Consider the following 19,440-nt stretch of genomic DNA (forward strand, 5'->3'; position numbering starts at 1 on the left):
TTTGGTGCGATCTACACCTTCCAATTATTCCTCCCATTGTGTTGCGGTTGTCCTGTCTGTTACTCAACCAATTGATTGTCAAGATTGACCTCTTTTCTCAATGGATCGGTGGCCATTCGGACGGATTTGTTGATCATGCAATTAAATATAGTGTGTACGGTTTGAAGGTTGATAACTTATTTCGGGAGACTAGAATACAAATCGTCAACGAGCTTCATATGAATAAGCGAGTTTCCTTTTTTTGAGAAAAGAAGATGCTATTATTACAGAGTTCGATAAGTCGAGTGCGTAAAGTCGATTATGTAAACAAGTTGGGAATTTGATGAGTTGTGTGTACGGCGAAAAAGCATGATTGAGCTTTCGCATCTAGTTAAGAAGGCTTACCTGAATGATCAGAAAAGATTTAGTACCTAATTGGGTTTTTGTACGTGAGCTTTTCAGCTAATCAAAAGAGATCCCGTACCAAATTGGATTGTCAGTTAAATTTTCAGCTTTAGTTACGGATTATGAAATTTCTTGAGTCCTGTCAAGTCGAGTGTGTGCATTTGCAGATGCGAGAGCTTGATAAATAGGGAGTACGAGGAAGGAACTGGGTCGAGATTGCTCATCTTGTCACAAGGCCAAATGACTAAATTAAAAACCAAGGTTGGACCAGGAAGCGTTTGTGGTCTGGATTAGACGACTTTGAGAATGGACATTAGTACATTACCTTGCTAGCGGACTTCTGATTTTGTATGGATCAATGTGGAGCAAGGCATGAGATTTTGGGCCTTTTGAGGAAGGCCTCTTGGCTCACGAATAACGTGAACCATATCTACTTATCAAGTATGGAACCTTGGTCTATCTGACTATATTCTGTTGAGGTTATCTCGAACTTTGGCGGTCGGTTTATAAATGTAAGAGAAACTCTCTCCTATATGGTTGTTGGGTCTTGACTTGTTTGTTACCTAAGAGATACGGGTTGTTGCTACTCTAACATGATGGGAAGATGGATCTCAAGCATGAATATCAAGGACAAGATGGTTGTTGGGTCTTGACTTGTTGGTTACCTAAGAGATACGGGTTGTTGCTACTCTAACATGACGGGAAGATGGATCTCAAGCATGAATATCAAGGACAAGAAGAAGAAATTATGGTCGTCATTGAAAGACTGTGAATAAGGTGTTAAAAAATTTCAACATGGATAAGGCAAAACCGATCAAAACTCCTCTAACAAGCCACTTCAAACTTTTCGAGGATATGTGTTAGAATACTCAAAGATGAGATGGTGGTAGTCAAATATGCATCCACATTGGAAAGTTTGATGTATATCATGATGAGCATAGGACCAAACATTGCATGATAGTGGGAGTTGTGAGTTAATATTTGCAAAACCAGGCAAAGAGCATTGGAGTGCACTACAATAGATATTAAGATATCTAAGGCATACCCTCTCACAAACAAACGCTGCTGCCAATTCAATGGAAGTCTAGTCTCCTTCAACACAGTCATCACTTAGCAAGTATGCAATTCAGTGGAAACAGAGAGACATTTAATGGACATTAACAAGTCATGAAGAAAGAGCCTTATGTAATGGAGATTTCTCTCACCAAATCATAAAAATTGCGAGAAATTAACCATCTCTTAAGCATCAGCCATCAACACTTTTACAAACAAAACAAAAGTGTACACACAGCTGCATTTTGCAGAGACAAAAAAGGCTAGCGAAAAGCACAAATGCACCTACTGTGAAGCTCGGCCAGGATGAACAGGTGCCCCGAGAGTCCAGCAAAATTCTCCTCTGCAAATGCGAGTAATACATCGTCTGAGCTACTCCACAACACCTCACAGGCACGTTTTTCGGTGATTACATCTTCGAAATCAAACACAAAAAATCGATTAGCAGACCTAATCAGTGTTCTCGAGACTGCAAACAATTTTTTTTTTTGGTAAAGGACTGCAAACTAATTTTGGTGTCTCCTAAAATTGATAAATAAAATCCTTGCCAAATCTCTATGTAAGGAAAAAAATTGGCAGGGTACCTACCAAGGGCTAGCTAAGTATGTACATTGTTCTTATATCCACAGGAAAGACGACCCTTGCCCATAATTCTCCGGGCACCGGCAATGTTACTAATCAAGTAGCTAGCAAAATTTACCGCTGCACTAAGCTCCATTAACTTCAAACAGAGTGTCTTAGTCAAGTACAATAATCTGCTGTCATCCTTCCACTCATTAATTGTAGATCCTGAGCCTGTTCACGTGTTAGTACCGTGTAAAGTGGCGACGGTCCATTAGTAGAGTGCTCATGGAAGCTATTTAAATTGCTAGGCAAACTGATTTTTATTATTGTCAAAGTTAACTCTTAGTATGGCCATTGACTTTGGGTCATCATTTAGAGGATAAAAAATGACCATGAAATTCCCAAATGCTAAATCAGGCTTTAGGAACAGATCCACCAGCAAATCACTGCTTGCCCCGATATTTCTCTACACAAACTTTCTTGGAGTGGTTTCCCAATCCCTGGCAGCATGAGAAATGTGTGAAGCTTCTTTCAAGCCACTCAAGAAGGCACCATGCATGCTGGCTGGGTATTGCCTACTTGTGGCTTCCCCAGCAAAAAAAAGGCCGGTTCCCCACGCTCTCTCCAAGTACGTCATAATCTCTACCAGACGAGTTCACTCTTGCAAGGGAATATGAACCATAAGAAAGAGGATCACTTCCCCATCTTGTACATATAGATTGTATAACCTCCGTGCATGGCAATCAACCTACGTAACATAAAAAGGAAGGCAATTTACTTGTCATACTCGAGGTCCTAGGTGCACAACATGAGTCGAGGACTTACCTTGGCCTCGCATTCCAAGATTAGCATAGATCAAAGTGTTGTCGCCAACAAGACCACTCACGGTCATTCCCAATCAATCAACCAATTCACAACATCAAATGGTTTGGTGAGGTCTCATCAATCCAATTGATATCATGATCCACATATCTATCAATTCATATCATCTATTAAACCATACCATCTATTCATCCATCAATACCGCAATGCATGCACAAGCGATATATACAACCTACGATAACATAAAAAGGAAGGCATATATATATGTATATGTGTATATCATAACTTGCCGACATATATATAAACCAATTCATATCTCAATTCAATTCCAATCAAATTAGGTAAATCCCTAAAATATCACAATTTATTCAATTCCATACAACCCGAGGCTGCGGCTGGCATTGTGTGTATTTGACATTGAACGAGTGAAAGAAAGAATGACAATTCATGGTTGAATCAGCATACAAAACCACATCAAAATCAAATGGTTATGACGACAAAGAAAGAGTTGAAGCTCCAATTTCACTTTCGGGTGCAAAAACTAGAGATACTTGCCCTTCTTTGTCATGAGCCTATTAAGTTTACATCAAATGTCGAATCTACACAAGATGCAGTTGCGGAAAATCTCCTTTCTAGTCTTCTTACGAATCTGACCTTTGTTTAAAAACTCAAGGTCGGACGATCATTTTTAATGGTAAAGGTTTTGATGAATTCATTCGAGAAGTGCATTTGATCAGTAGCTAATTACTATATTTATCAGATGATTTCTTTTGGGGATCATGTTATTCAGGTGTTTAATCAAACAAGAAAGAGATCCTAGAATAGGAAGGTTTCAAATTTCACTACTTCGATAAGTCACCAATCTACTAAGTATCCCATCAAATAATTCGAAGATTTGTTAAACTACGAAACCTCATTTTGCTGTGATGTGATATATTTCCGATGTGAATAGAAAAGTACCAAATGAATGATTAAGTATTCCTTCAGCTGTTGAGACATATCATTATGTATGAAAGATGGCCAATGAGTTCAAGGCATAACATTGGTAATACTATGTAAGCTTTTGTTTACCAAGGGTTTGAATCCCTCTCTTTACACACCTTGAAGTAATTTCCCATTGATACTAATCACAATGTATCAAAGAAAAACACATACCCTAATTCCAAAAGTTAAAACTTTCTTTGATATGTATCCCCTATTTCCAAGTCCCCACTTGAAAATTCTGGCTTGAAGAAATAAAATAACCTGGCGCAATTTAATTTTCCTTAAATCGACGTATTATGGGTTAGTGGCAACTTATGAATAAAATCTTATGTTCATGATTGACTGGGAAACGATTTGCGATTGATAGGGCTCGGGTGAATCATAGCCAAGCATAAGCGTCATCTTGCAAGAGAAATCGTTCGTGTTCCCATGGCCATATGTTAACTCATATCATGAGAACATTTAGCATTTTACCCATGGCGAGGGTCGTGATAATTGTACTTTCCTATAATAGATGCAAGTCAAGCAATCATGAGATAATTAGTTTTTTTTTTTTATGCATCTCGAGTAATTTTTCATATAGAAAAAAAAAGAAGTAAAATTAAATGCAAATTTCGTCCTTTTGAGGATTAGTAATTCTGGTCAATGATTTGGGAACAACGGATGGTTTTTTTAATGGAATCAATTTTCGGAAATTTTGAACGGAAATTTTTTTTTTATTTTTTATTTTTGTGTTTGGTGCTCTTTCTTTTCGCGGGGGGAGGGGGGGGGGTAATTTACATAATCCAATGATGGTCTGTGCTCCTTTGAAAACGAACGGTGCAGATGTGCTGAGTGCGAAAATTTTAGGGTTTTTTATACCTAGTAGAAATTCGAACGACCAAACGTAACCTGTAAGCCACTGTGATTTCTTCCTCCTCTCATCTTGCCTCTTCCTTATTTCCTCTCGCCGTATCCCACCTCTCCAAATTTCCATGTGAACGAGATCGAGATCGAGGGAGAAGAACTCGAGCGGGCAGTTGAAGCCGGGCCATGGAAATTTTGCTGTAACCGGAGTCGAGGGCGTGTGATCAGGGGCTGAAGTATCGACGCCAGAGATTAGCAACTGGACCGGAACTTCAGTCCTCCTCATTGTACGTTGTCTTTTGGCCTCGTTATGCAATTGCATGCCTGTCTGAATTTTCTGTTGCAACTCGTGACGCTCTATTATAGGATTTTTCTACTTAAATTTCCAGATCTTTTATATCTGTAAGAAACATAAGACACTTAAATCGTTTAATCGGCCAAATATGGAACAGAAAAAAGCAATAATAATGTCTGGTCTTGTGTCTGGAGCTTTTTCCCGGAAGGCGTTCTCTATCAAATAAGATAATTACTGTTCCCGTTGAGCAAAGAGCGAAGATTTTTATTGGTTTATCAACGCCAAGTTACATAATTGGCTTGACTGATGGCTTCCACTTCAATCGTTCTCAACTCCAACTGAGGTCGAAAGCCTTTGGTCAAGCCAAGCCATACTAGATGCGGGCAAACTGGATAGTTTACCGTCCATCGTTACAATTGATTGGCATTAATAGAAATCAAGCAAATTGAAGAACTTGAGGGTGCAGCTGAGCCGGGGCCACGAAATAATGTTGAGAGAGAATCTTAGATGTAGCAGCAAATTGGACAATTACGTTGGGTTTTGGTGAGCTTGACTCAAAATTTCACTCTTCATGCTCACTTCACCAAATCTTTTTTCCTTACAAATCTCCAATTCCGTGTCCCATTTTTTCATTATGAATCTATGATTTCACATATAGGTTCATATAGGCTGAAATTTTGAGTTGGTAGAACAATTTGCTGCATCCGAGTCATTCACAGAAAAACTAAGCCGGGCTTGTGTATAAGAAGCAAACGACAGAACAATAGCTTTTAATCTGAAGAGCAAAATTTGAGGATTGTTTCCTGTCTTTTCAAAAGAAGTTCCCAGGGTCTTGCTTGTTGGTACCCAGTCACTTGAAACATATCTGTTCACTCTTCTGTGGGTTACAGGCGAAATGCCGAGTGCGACATTTAAATTATGGGAGCTTGTTGAGTTTCTGCCTAATAAATTGTTGTTGATTTGTCTGACATGCCATGCCCACTGAATAACCCAATGCAGAGGATTTGTCTAACATGCCACGCCCACTGAATGCAGAAGAGGAAGAACCCAATACAGAGGTTCCCCAAGGTATGTGCATCTCCCAATTCCGCTTTTGTAAAAGCTCGTGCAGGATGCTTAATTTGTCTTCTAATCTTCACCTAATAATAGGGGTATAGGCAGGACCTCAGATTTCTGATAGTTATAGAAAAATACAAAATAAACATGAACTAATAGGAAGAGAGGAGCTTAAGAGTTGGTCATTGACGATTAATAGATCTTTGAAAATGGTCAGAACAATAATCCTTAAGTATGAAATTTAAATTTTGAAAAGCAATGGCTCTCTATCCCCTCAGATCACCTACATAAAGAGCATTTGCTTTTTTAAAACAGAAGCAAATTATGGTTTTCAATCTGAAGAGCCCAGTTTGAAATCTGTCTCCCGTGTACTTTATATAAGAAAGCCTCCATCCGTTTACCCTTTCGTGGGATGCAGGGGAAATGCCGAGAGCATTGGATCCACTTTCAGTTGTTGAGGTTCTGCCTAATAACAAGCGGAAGTGTAACTTCTGCGGGAATGAGTACGTTGGAGACATGAAGAGGATCAAGGCGCAGTTTGCTGGGGTAGGAGGATGTGGAATTCTTGGCTGTAAGGTCTTGAATGACCGAGTGAGACCAGAAGCACCAGAGGTGCTGCAGGATGAAAGAGCAGTGGAATCGAGCAAGAGACAAGGCAATGAAGAAGGTTCATCCAACCTTACACAGAGTTCGCATCAGCCCTTGACTGCGGGCAGTGAAGTTGCTCGGTGTAAGACTTCATTTGTTGCCATGCCGTACCTGAGCTATGGTGCAGGTTTGTCAACCTTTCTTCCATCGGCTGAGACGAATTTTCCCAATCAGTCTGTTGCTGCTTTAACCAACATACCACGCCTGCGGAATGCCAAAGAGGGAGAACTCAATACAGAGGTTCCACATGGTATGTGTGCATCTCTAAATTTCATCTCTAAATTTGGCATACGTTGAAGCTTGTGCAGGCCGCCTTATTTGTCTTCTAATCTTCACCTAAGAAAAGTGATACAGGTATAGAGAAACTGAAAATGGTCAGGAATTAATAGGACAAGAGGAGTTTTAGAGTCGGCCATTGATAATTACTAGATCTTTGAAAACGAAAAGACAAATGTTTTGAAGTGTGGCATTCAAATCTTGAAAAGCCATGGCTCTCCCTGTCCCCTCCGATCTTCTACATGAGCATTGGCTTATATGGTTAAATTATTTATGAAAGATAATTCCCACGACTTTTAATTTTAAATCAATTCTTTTCTAATGAAGAGCTCATGATATGGAGTCGCCAGTATTTCACTATCGTGACATCAATGGCTACAATACATATTAATTATTGTATCGAATGTTGCATGTAATATTTTTGTTCGAAAAAGTGAATACAAAGTTACACTTTTTTTATTTCCATGAGTGTAACATACCTATAAAATATATCTAAGGAGTACCCAATACTGAATTTTCACTTATAATTGTGTTTAGGTGCGAGACCGCATCTTGGACTGGCTAAGAGTCAACGAGGTACCCGTGGGCTTGCCGACGCGAATATGATGTCTCTCAAAAGAAAGCTGGAAGAACTCATCAGTAGTCGCCAAGCAGACATGAACAAGCTAAAGTCAAAGTGGATGAGGATAGAAGAGCAATATGGGAGTGTAGTGCGGGCAATTAGAGAAGGAATATCTTTTCCACCGGAGAAAGTAGCAGAGGTGGAAGGGTTGAGAAAAGAAGTTGAACAGATTCTTCTGGTTCCAGGAAGATTTCGGCAAGAGGCGATGGCACTTAGATTTAGGGAAACATCTCCCTTGTTGACAATAGAAAAATTATTAGGCAAAGAAACTCGACGGAAGGTGAATGAGATGTTTTTCACTATATTGCGGAATGAGTCTTTCATACTCGGTGTTTATGGTATGGGTGGAGTGGGCAAGATGGCCATTTTGAAGCATGTCTATATTAGTCTACTTGCTTATCTTCCGTCATATGTATTCTGGATTGCTGTACCTCAGGATTTTAGTGTTTATGCGCTACAAGAAGAGATTGCCAATGCGGTTGGACTAGACAATCTTTCAAATGAGAAGGATGTGAAGAGAAGGGTGGGCCTATTGTATGGACATCTGAATTCAAAGAAGGGATGCATCCTAATTTTAGATGGCCTTTGGAAGCCCTTTGAAGTTAAGGATGTGGGTATTCCAGTTGAAACGGGCAAACTAAAGTTGATAGTGACAACTCGATCACCAGATGTGTGTCGTATGATGCTTTGTCAAAAGCAAATTAAGATAGAGCTTCTCGATATGGAAGATTCTTGGAGGTTATTTTTAAAGACGCTTTGCTTTGCAGGAGAACTCCCTCGGGAAGTTGAACAAATTGCAAGGTCTCTTCTTGATAGGTGTTGTGGTCTACCACTTGGGATCATTGAGATTGCAACTCGCATGAGAGGGGTAGAGAAAGAGCGTGACTGGAGAGACATGTTGGGAAATTTAGAAGAGTCCAGAATGGAGCTTGACGTGTTCAAGAGTCTGCAGCTTAGTTACTTGAATTTGGGTAATGAACAAGTGCAACAGTGTTTCCTGCATTCAATGCTTTGTTCTGGAAATCTCCTTTCAGAAGCTGACAGAGAGTATTTGATAGAGTCTTTTATAGAAGAAGGTTTGTTAGGTGGAATTGCCACCAGACAAGGACTATACAATCAGGGTAACGATATATTGGATAAATTAGAAGGGGCCGGGTTGTTGGATCTTGAAAAAGGGCATCGGTATCTACACCCGTTGACAAGGGACATGGCATTGCATGTAGTGCGGAGCACAACTCACATGGTTAAGGCCTATATGGGGTTGAAAGAAATACCGGAGGAAGTATTCTGGACTGATCGTCTAGAGAAAGTCTTTTTACAAGGCAATAAAATAGAAGAAATGCCATACAACCTATCACCAAATTGCCCTAAACTGACGCGGCTGTCTTTGTATAACAATTCGACCTTGGGAGACATCCATGAATCTTTCTTCATACATCTAAAGGGGCTGACGGTTCTAGATCAGGCCGCACTTTGGAATCAGAAAATTACCGGACTCCATCTCCCCAGTTGGAGAGCTTGGAAGCACTGTTATTCTTGCAAAGTTGTTTCGCATTATGCTTTATTCCTTATGTTGGAAAGTTGGGATCCCTAAGAAAGTTGGACCTCAAAGGGTGCGAAAGTCTTGAAGAAGTGCCAGAGGGTATGGAGATGTTGGCAAACCTGAGGTACCTCGCCCTAGATGGCACAGAGATAGAGACATTACCGGAGGGAGTGTTGGGGAAGCTGGTGAATTTGCAATATCTCACGATTAAAAAGCTAAGGGCAGGAGAAGAGGTAAAATTACCGAAGGTGGAGGAACTTCATTGTTCTGTTTCCAATGTGGAAACGTTCAATGCATGTGTGGGGTCTCTCGAGCGAAATAGTTGCCAACAGTACAGGCTCGTGATGGGTGCACCAGAAAATTTCAGCCTTTGGTGTGGGAGGAAGAGTGAGAGGTCTTTACTCATTGATAGTTGCAACCATATTGCTGCGAGTATAGATGGAACAAGTGGTGATGGCTACGCTCTGCTTCCAGAAAGTGTGCAATCATTGGAATTGTCCGGGTGTCATGAAATGAAGAGAGTGATGGAATGGGAGTGGCCGACCACTCTCCTTCCAAATCTGAAGGAGATTATAACGAAGAGTTGTGAGAACTTAGAGGAGATAATACGTGGCCCATTGCCGAGCGGAGCCACTTGTTGCCTTACATATCTTGAAGTAAATTGTTGCAACAACATGAAGAGGGTGCTGCTGACGCAAGACATGGTGCTCCACCTCCCTTTCCTCCAAGAGATATTAGTCAAAGACTGCAAGGGCATAGAGGTGATAATGGACACTGTTGCCAAAATGACGCACTTTTCCTTCCCGAAGTTAATGAACCTTGGTCTATGTAATCTTCCGGAGCTGAAGAGCATATGCGATGGGACCACGAGATGCAATTCCCTCCAGTTGATATCTATTGACAATTGTCCAAAACTGAAGGTGATTCCTCTGCAGCTGCCTGTGCTTGACAATGGGCTCCCTTCTCCTCCCCCTTCTCTTCAAGAGATTTGGATAAATCGGCAGACGTGGGAGTCGCTGGAGTGGGATCATCCCCTTGCCCGTTCTACACTTGAACACTTCATCGAGTTTCTTGGTAAGTCGCGCACAAATTTTACTTCTTTTATCCTTTCCATCTCCCTTGGTCCCTTCTACGGATTGGTTCTCCCGCAGTATGGGTTGCTTATTTTATTCCTGACTTTTATAGTGAGTGTTATACCTCATAACTGCTCAGAAACTAGCAATTAGGCCTGTGCTACACACTGATAAGTGAATTCCACTACAGCTTGGAAGTGCAGCATAGTAGTCATGTTATTATTAAACCTTAGTTGTTTAAAAAACTTTGAATAAATAACAATGCTTCTAGTCCTCGCTCTCTCCCTCTTTATTTATTTATTTATTTATTTATTTTGGGGGGGATTTAAAAGATTTTCTTACACCGGTTTTCTAAAAACAGGCCATTCTGAGTATACAAAATTTTGCATATGCTGATATGCAAATCCCTCTGTTATAAGAGAGCAGTTTTTGTGGTCACAAAACGATCACGACATAGAGATAAGAAATGATTAGTGGCTGCAGAATTCTCGTACAATAAAATTGAAATTCATCATGACATCCTTGTCGGAAGGATGCTAAAGCCTAGTAAAAGTAGAATTTGATTGGGAATTTTCTACTTTATTGGTTGGGATAGTTTCAGAGAGCATGTTAAATGCCTTTTACGTTTCCTTTTTGTTGTCTTTTCTATTTTACCTCATTCAGTACTTCTATTTGCACTTTCAAGTCCCTTTTTACTTTTTAAATTGATCACTATTCTTCGGGAGTACTTTTCATGGACTTTGTATTTCCGATTGCATATTTGAACTTATTGAATTTCTGTATGTTTAATTTGATTGGGTTAGGTTGGCCGGAGGAGTCTCTTATTTCTTTAGATTGTTTACATTCTCTCTTTAATTTGATCAAAGAAGTCCTCTAATCCCTTTGAATTATTCTTGGAGGAGAGAAATAAATGAGGGGCTAGCTATATCTAGAACCTTGTGAAATCTATGGGGGCTGGTCTTTCGGAAGCACAAATATTGGACAGAAATAAGATCGGCGTAGGTGTCAACAAGCGAATTGGCCAGAGTTCAAGTTTTTCTAAGCTCTCTCAAAATGCACCGCAATCTGTATATAGATTTCTCGTGAATAGTCATGCGGTACACAATGATATTGGGTATGAGTACGAGAAAGGACCTTGGGCATCAGTTGCTCGCCAACTACAGAAAAACGCCTCTCCCACTCCCTTTCTCAACTGATTTTGGGTTCTTCGGACCCACTTTGCGAGCGACTAACAAAAGAATATTTCTGCCCCCAGACTGATGAAGCCGTGGTGGATCCCATTGAGTATGAATCGTCTTCTGATGGCAGTGGACATCAACCTCAAAGCCATTGCTACATCATCCTGCTCGATTGATGTTTAAAGTACCTCTGAACCTTACGATGACATATGCTTAATTTATGCCTTATTTTATAATCTATGTTAACTACGTCTTGTTTCTGGATTCTTCAGTTTGTATTATCCCTTAATTCTACCTCGTGAAACATTTATCTTTCCATCCCCCCCCCCCCCGGGCCCCTTCTTCCTCCTCCGACGACGAATCTTATATAGAATTGTTCTGGATATGAATTTGATGGTCTACTACTTAAGTACAATCTACTGTGGGAGGTGTTCTTGGTTTGGAGCAGACTAGTGGCTATTTCATTCGACACGCTTTAATGGCATCCGCAATGTTGACCGTCTTAGAAATCATCTGAGCATCCAACTTGTGACTAATGCTTTCGAGAAGGTTTTCATGCAGAAACCCATTCTTGTCCACTGGTTTTAGCAGGGAAATACTAGCACTTAAATTCAGAACACATAGGAAGACACCTGACGAAATCAAATAAACACGGACGTCTTGGCACGATGAGGTTTGTACCTCTCTGGCTGAGGAAAGTATAATGGGCCCTTGTGAGTTTATGGGCAGATGGTATCTACGGCGAATGTTTAGTCAAAAGACTTGACGTTTCGAGCGTCCCACTAGACCTGGCTTCATTCAGTTGAGTCTTGAATATTTAGTGCATGATAGTGTTGACCATCGGTGCGATCTCCCCATGTGCGTATTTCCAGCCTGCGCAAAGAAGGCAGAAGCAGACGGAATGATGACGGAATGACCATTGGTGCGATCTCCCACGGAATGATGACGATCAGAAATTCTGATTTTTGTGTTATTGTTGATGTGGTGAACACCATGGTAACCGGGGATTAGCTTGTGGACTAAGAGCGTAGGGCCTGGTAAATTGATTTTGTGTCCGAGACATAATTTGTCTGCGCGAGTTTCATGCTTGAGACAAAAAGGGAATGAGCTGCTAAATCGACCAACGGATCATCCGGAGGATGGGCTGGTACTTCACTGAAATAGTGTAATTGTCTCGGGAATTGCATGATTTCCCTATATCCACGAAGAGTCTATACTGAAAAAGTCATTCACAAGGACCTGAAAACAGGCAGTGTACTTTCTGGGCGCTATTCTGAATCTTAAATATTTAGACTTTGGATTGGCAACGGGAACGAAGCAGAAAGGACAAGTACAAATAATGATACTTAGAAAGTCTGCAGCTTGTTCTTAGAAGATCACTGGTAAACTTTAGGACAGTTTTGAGACATGACCGTTCGATAGGGGCTTTTGCTGCCAACATATGCCTTGGGTGATTTAGAGTGAAATCTGATGATTGTGGATTTGGATTGCTTTTGTTAGAGATAGTAGTAAAAAGAAGTAGGAAATTTAATTAAAGTCATCACCGTAACCATTTTGGACATTCAAGGAGATTGTTCTTTCTTCTGGTTTGTTAGTTTCTTTGATTTTGTTAACCCTTGGGGATTTATTTTCAAGCTATAGCTTCTGGTGCTGATATTGAGCTGAATGGGACGGGATTAAATGCGAATATAGAAGAAAGAACGGTCGACGTAAATGTGGAAACTTGGAATCTGGAAGGGAAATAACCTTGTTTGTAATGAAAAAACAGACTAAGCGGTCTTCATTCAGACATAGCCTTTATATGAAGACAAGGAATGACATTGTTCTTTCTTTCTTGGAAATCATAGTAATAATGATTCCAAAATTTGCATTATCAAAAGACAAACTTTACGAGCACATATGAAGTCAGACAAATGAGCAATCTATACATTCGCAGCGTTCAATATCGTTTGCAACAAATCCGATTGTACGAAAGCGCATCATGTCACGGACCAAGGAACGTCACGTCATCAATCCAAAGGGGCTCATCAAGACCATTAGTTTGTAAGGGGATTTATTCTTTGCCCTCGGATTAGTTCGACGGGGATTGATGATCTCAACCATTAGATGAGATCAATCTCCACCGTTTGACTAATGTGACGAGGGTCAACATCCTTCACAATCGATTAAGCACATTTCTACCATTGAATCGATTAGACGAGAATTGATATCCCTATCGTTAGATAATGTAGAAGACCAACGGTTTTGTGATTAGAGGACTTTTGTATAAATAGGGGAGCCCTCTCTCTATTTGTGTCATCAACTTCATTTGAGTATTACAAGTATCTCTAGAGCTTCTTTCTCTACTTTCTCTCTCTAGAAATTCTCTTCATTGAGTGCGAGTGTGACATCCAGATTTTCGGGTTTTAATTTGACTGGATAATTAGGATCCTGTCTCATTTCGTCAATTTATTGTGACTACCGAAATTTCAATAAAGAAATTATCGGAAGAAAATCTGAAGACCAAAAGAAAATAGAAAGGGAAAGAGAAAAGAAAAGAAAAGAAAAGAAAAGAAAAATAATACCATGTGGTATTATATTAGTATTTCTTTTCTCTCCCTCTCTCTTCTTTTCTTTCTTTTTCTTTTCTCTCTTTCTCTCTCTCTTCTCTCCCCTTTTCTTCCGTGCGGACAGCCCCTCCCCACGCCAACTCTCTCTTTCTCTCTCCCTTTGACCATTCAACCTTTTCTCTTCTTCTCTCTCCTCTCTCTTCTCCCCCACGTGACCTTCTTCTTCTTCTTCATTCTTCTTTGTGCGAACCAGACCAAAACCAGCAAAGAAGAGCAGCAGCTCGCCGAGGACCACCGTCGCCCGTCCCGCCGCCGCACCGGAGCCGAACCGCCCGCGACGCCGCCCGCACAACGCCGCGCGTTCCGCCGGCCATCCCTCGCGCCCAGGCGTGCTCCCCCGCGCGATCCAGCTGCTGCCCATCCTCTGTCCAGCTCTGTTCGGCCACGATCCGGCCACCTCCGGCCACCGTGGGCCACCGCTCGGCCTCGCCAAGCCACCACCCGCTCTCCCGACCTCTTGCCGCCCCCAACCTCTCTCTTTCTTGCTGTTTTGTGGCCGAACCAGCAAACCCACGGAGTGGGTATCCAGCTGTTCGTGGGCCATTTTGGGCCGTTTCCCGGCCCCGAACCCGAGGCCCGCTTTGGGAAGAATTGTTCCTCGCGCCGCCGCCGTCGGATTGATCCGATTTGCGCGCGATTTGGTGAGTAATCTCACTAATCCTGGATTAGTTGGCTAATTATGCTTAAGGTTGGTTTAGTTTTAATTAATTATGTTTAGGTTGTTAGATTAGAATAAATTAGCAATTATTAGTCAATTGTGATGTGATTTAGATAAATTGATTGTGCAATTAACAAGTAGACGTGGTCTACTATTTATTGGAAGTATCTCGGGAATTTTCCAACCCCTAATTGGGCTTCAATTTGGCAATTCGGGCCTAAGTGAGATTTTTGGGTATTTAAATATTAATTTTCGGAATTAAATTAAATAATTATTTATTTTCCGAAAATTCAAGGGAGATGGTTTGTGACCGGAAAATTATGCTGGTGACCGTGGTCAAGTCCGTTTATTTAATTGGGCTTTAAATTGAGTTAAATCGAATTTTTAATACTAATTATTTAATTTTCGAAATTTATTAATTAATTAATTATTTTCCGAAAATTCAACTGGGATGGCCCGTGACCGGAAAATTATGCTGATGACCGTGGTGAAGTCCGTTTATTTAATTGGGCCTTATTTTGAGCTAAACGGAATTTTTAATGTTTAATAATTAATTTTCGAAATTAATTAATAATTAATTATTTTTCGGAAATTAAGATTTAGATGGCCGACGACCGAAATCTCGTGCTGATTGTAGTGGTGCAGTCTGTTTATTTATTTGAGCTTTGAATTGTGCCAAATTAAATTGAATGTGGAGTTTAGGATATATTCCTAAATGGTTGTGGTTAATTATTTCATTGAGAAACCATTGAATCTTGCAAGTGGTCGAGTGGGACCGTAAAGCCATTAAATATTGAATGTTGTCGAGTGGTGGACTGTGTCTTCCACCTTTGCTTAAGATGTGATCTGAGGACCGTAGTTCGTAATTGATGATTGAGATGGAATAATCGAATTTACCTAGAATGGTCCGTCTGACATGTAATCGACTAGATCGATTGATCATTGCTTTGATTTGATGTCGTGAATTGATTGACTGAATGGAAATGACCGTGAGTGGTCTTATTGACTTGTAATTGACTAGGTCGATTTGATCGATGCTTCGATCGGTGATATGATTGCTTGGGTGCCTATTATGAATTGTACTGACTTGCAGGTGGGATCTGATGCTAAGGTACGTCCTCTGCCCTGTGCGTGTTTAGGCAGCCTATAGTATAATGGTTTACTAATTGGGCTTAGTGGGGTAGAACTCGCTGAGACGTAGTCTCATCCCAGTTTGGGGAAAAACATTTCAGGACCCGATAAGGAGCTGAGGAGGAGAAGTCTGGGAAGGAGATCTTGGAGGTGAAACTTAAAGAGAAGGATTTTTGGAAGAAGAAGATAATCCCGAGAGGGGCCTTGAGTATGGCCTGGATGGGCTGAGAATCTATCTTCTTTTGAGAATTTCTTTTGAAGTGAATAGTTAAGAATTGGTTTGTGTTTTGCATAAAAGTTTGGTTATAAATTTCAATATGAAAAATATGGCCCTGCTTTTCTATCCCATCGTTTTATTGTCTGGGGATTTTAATTGCTTCCGCATGTGCTTAATAAACTAAAGGGTCGGCGATACTTGTCCTGGGATATCGCATTATAAAATCGACCAAGTGAGAAGGATGTGTGCGTGCCCGAGGATCGGGGCGTGACAGCGAGAGTGTGAGTGAGAGCAAGGCTTACTTAGACTTGACTAGGCGATTCAGAACTCTAAGTGCCTTCGCGATCAAAAGAATCGTCTTGTGACAATCGCGCATTGAATTCCAAGAAAATATAGAATGGAGTGATAGTAGGACTTGATCAATGACCTCGGAACCATCTAGGTCAAACTTAAATTGTATATTTTGATTGCTAAATCGAAGAAGGTTGATGTTAGTCGTAGAAAAAAAAAATATGCAGAAATTCTTGATCGACTTTAGTCTCTAGACTAGAAGAGATTCTAAAATAGTGACACATAGCTCGTCTTAATGTACACGCCACTATTAATGGTAATCTTCTTGATCTTGTAGGAACCTGAAGATAGACTTCATCTTAACCTTCTGCCTTCCCTGATTTGAAATAAAAATGGATTTAATTATGAGGAGCACAAAAGATTGGTTGAAGTCTTCAATCAAATGCGAAAAATGCCATTAGCGACATTCCGCCTTTTCAGCAACTGCTGTGTCGTTATCGTGATAAAATGACGTCATATTGCTTGATGGTGATAATTCATTTTTACTTTTCCTTTTTGGATTATTATTATGGGAAATGGATGTGGAACGTTAACAGACACAAACTCCTCATCCTTTGCTATCTCCCTTCTTCTCGATATTTTCCCACACTTTCTCGCTCTCTTTCCCTTTTCCTCCCTTCCCTTTTAAGTTCTTCATCCATTGTCGACACGCGACTCCATAGCTGGGTTCCGCACGGCTGGCAGGATGTCAACCGTACCATGGATCTCTTTGTGTATGGTTCCCTATCGTTCCATTTCTCTTTCGCACAAGAGATTTAGACCCTGCTTTTGCATGTGCATGGCCGAGCGGGCGTGGTGAGGTAGATAAGGGAAGAAAAAGAAGTACCGCAGTCATCCGAGTGCCGACCGAGCCAAGTTGAAAATATAGGCTTGCAGGCTTTTGAATGGGCTCGGCCGAGCCATGATAGCTTCGTGAAGCTAGTTGCAAATTGTTTCACGTATACATGTCAGTATACGTGAAACAAATAGGTGCTACTTGAATCGTTCACTTTTTCATATTTTACCTGGATTTCTGATGTTTTTAACTGCAAAGAATCACAAAATAGCGCACACTAATTTCCATCTATTTTGATCCTTTTTTTCTCCATGGTTCTAAGAAACCTATTGTGAGTTGCCACATTTTTCTTAGGCAAGTGAGTGGACAAACTTAGATTGAAACAACTAGTCTTCCCCTCCATTTCATTAATTAATATCTGTCTTCAAGTCACCAAAATACAAATCATCCTCCTTCCATTTTATTTAAATGTCACTTTGCATCCTTTATTTCTAAATTATCAATATTTTGCACCTCGAGTTAAAGCTAGAGGAGAAAAACTCCTGCTTTGTCCTTGGCTGCCACCCGCTCTCTCGTAAGTTAAGATAAAGTGCGTTTGAATATTATAATGGATTGATCTCTCGAGGGACCATAGAAGCTCCAAGCCCAGAGGACGACAAGGCAAAATTTTTCCTCAAATAGTGTCACATGTGTTGCCACATCATTAACTAACTAAATCGTAATAAGCATATGGCTGTGCAATCTAATGTTCTTTTCTTCTTCTTTTTTCATTATTTAACACGCGAATGAGAGAGGAATTATCGTAAAGAAGGTGAGAGAATTGAGAATAGAATACAAGGTTTGGTTGAGCTACGCAACTAGCCGCCTTCCAATTGATCACACCATCTATCCTTATTGTATAACGCTACTACCAACTCGTCCACACGAAATTCTTGGAACCATAAATTGTTCTGGCAAAATCGAATGAGAAACGATTCCACCTCCTCAAAATCACTAGGACACAAGCAATTCCTTTGTTAATGACCTGTTTAGTCATTTTCTTGTTTTCGTCCCAGCTAAACCACTACATAGTGGTAGGTATGTAATATGAACAATCTGTTAACTTTTAGGTTCTTCTTTTTAAGATTTTTTTAATAGTGAATTTTTACTTTCTTGCTAAAAATTCAAATATTATATAAATCTAAAAAGTTTTGAAAAAGTATATTCAAATCTGGTTATTACCAGAGAGTACGTCACTCTCTTGTGAGGGAGGATAAGTCCCTCTTTGAGAGCGAAATACTCTCTAGTTATCAGGAGAGAGGATGTCCCTCTCCGGTCATTATGAGAGAGCGACATACTCTCTCTAGTTATTATGGGAGAGGATGTCCCTCTCTGGTCATTATGAGAGGGTGACATGTCACCTACCATATGATGGATGATTTTTATTGTTTAATGACCATGTCGGATGCCTTACTTGGTGTTGACTGTCGCGACCAAATTTTTGGGTGTGAACCACCAAGGTTTGGCTAATGGATTGTTATGCCAGGCCTAACTTGGGCTCTCCCAAACATATGTCAATTTGCGACTTATGTTCAGATTCTTAACATGAAGATAGATTTTATTTAAAAGTCGTCACTAATCTATTTTTGGTGGGTCGATTAGAAACCCAAGTAAAGTAACGGGAGTTTTACCTTACTCCTACGAACTAGAGACTATGGGTACGAAGACTTTGTTACACTAGATTTCTCTAATACCCTTTCGCTACCATTCTTTTATTTTCAAAAATATTTTTGCAAGCAACTTAAATTGATTTTAAATTTATTTCCCTAACATGTGAGGTGATCATGCGGGTGCGCAATCCACCAATTTAACACCTAGATAAACAATGAATAAATTGCAAAAAAAACTTACCTCAAAGCAACGAAAGCATCTGCAATATTAGATTAGAATCCACATCAACAACTCTAAATATGATTTCTAATTAACACGCAATTTCTTTTTTTGTTTTTACTTAATGAGAATCATGCAATATACAATGCAATATAACTAAATGACCTAATTCTAATGACATGCAATTTCTAATTAAATTGACCTAATAACAATCTTTAAATGACGTTCATTTCATGAATCTAATCCTAATGACATGCATATGATATTTTTCTTTTTTTCTTAAAGAATGCAATTCATCATATGAAATAAAACTAATTTATTCTAAGACATTTTTTGTTTTTTTTAAAGAAATTCTGAATTAGATAAAATGTGAAAATTATCTAGCTAGATTAAGATCCTATTCAATTTGTATTAGGAATTAGGCTAAGCCAAATCCTAATTTAAACTAAAATATTATCTCAACCCAAATAATTATAAGGTGCAATC

At 39.9% G+C, this 19,440-nt stretch overlaps 2 protein-coding genes across 2 annotated transcripts in view; both read left to right on the plus strand.

Annotated features, from left to right (window-relative positions):
- The first annotated feature begins 4,725 nt into the window (after positions 1-4,725).
- Positions 4,726-19,440, plus strand: part of LOC104454739 (probable disease resistance protein At4g27220) — a 60,579-nt gene continuing 45,864 nt past the window's right edge. Inside the window, exons 1-3 of the mRNA XM_039314360.1 lie at positions 4,726-4,940; positions 5,938-6,016; positions 6,423-6,902. Coding sequence (XP_039170294.1) covers positions 5,962-6,016; positions 6,423-6,902 — 535 coding nt within the window. The 5' untranslated portion in view covers positions 4,726-4,940; positions 5,938-5,961. The remainder of the gene's footprint in view (positions 4,941-5,937; positions 6,017-6,422; positions 6,903-19,440) is intronic.
- On the plus strand, positions 9,115-11,662 carry LOC120294824 (disease resistance protein RPS2-like). Its single transcript, XM_039315505.1, has 2 exons — positions 9,115-10,167; positions 11,422-11,662. Exons 1-2 carry the CDS (start codon positions 9,195-9,197, stop codon positions 11,424-11,426), a joined length of 978 nt encoding a protein of 325 aa, XP_039171439.1. The 5' UTR covers positions 9,115-9,194; the 3' UTR covers positions 11,427-11,662.

This window comes from Eucalyptus grandis, chromosome 6 (genome assembly GCF_016545825.1).
Source record: "Eucalyptus grandis isolate ANBG69807.140 chromosome 6, ASM1654582v1, whole genome shotgun sequence".
Taxonomy (NCBI): Eukaryota; Viridiplantae; Streptophyta; class Magnoliopsida; order Myrtales; family Myrtaceae; genus Eucalyptus; species Eucalyptus grandis.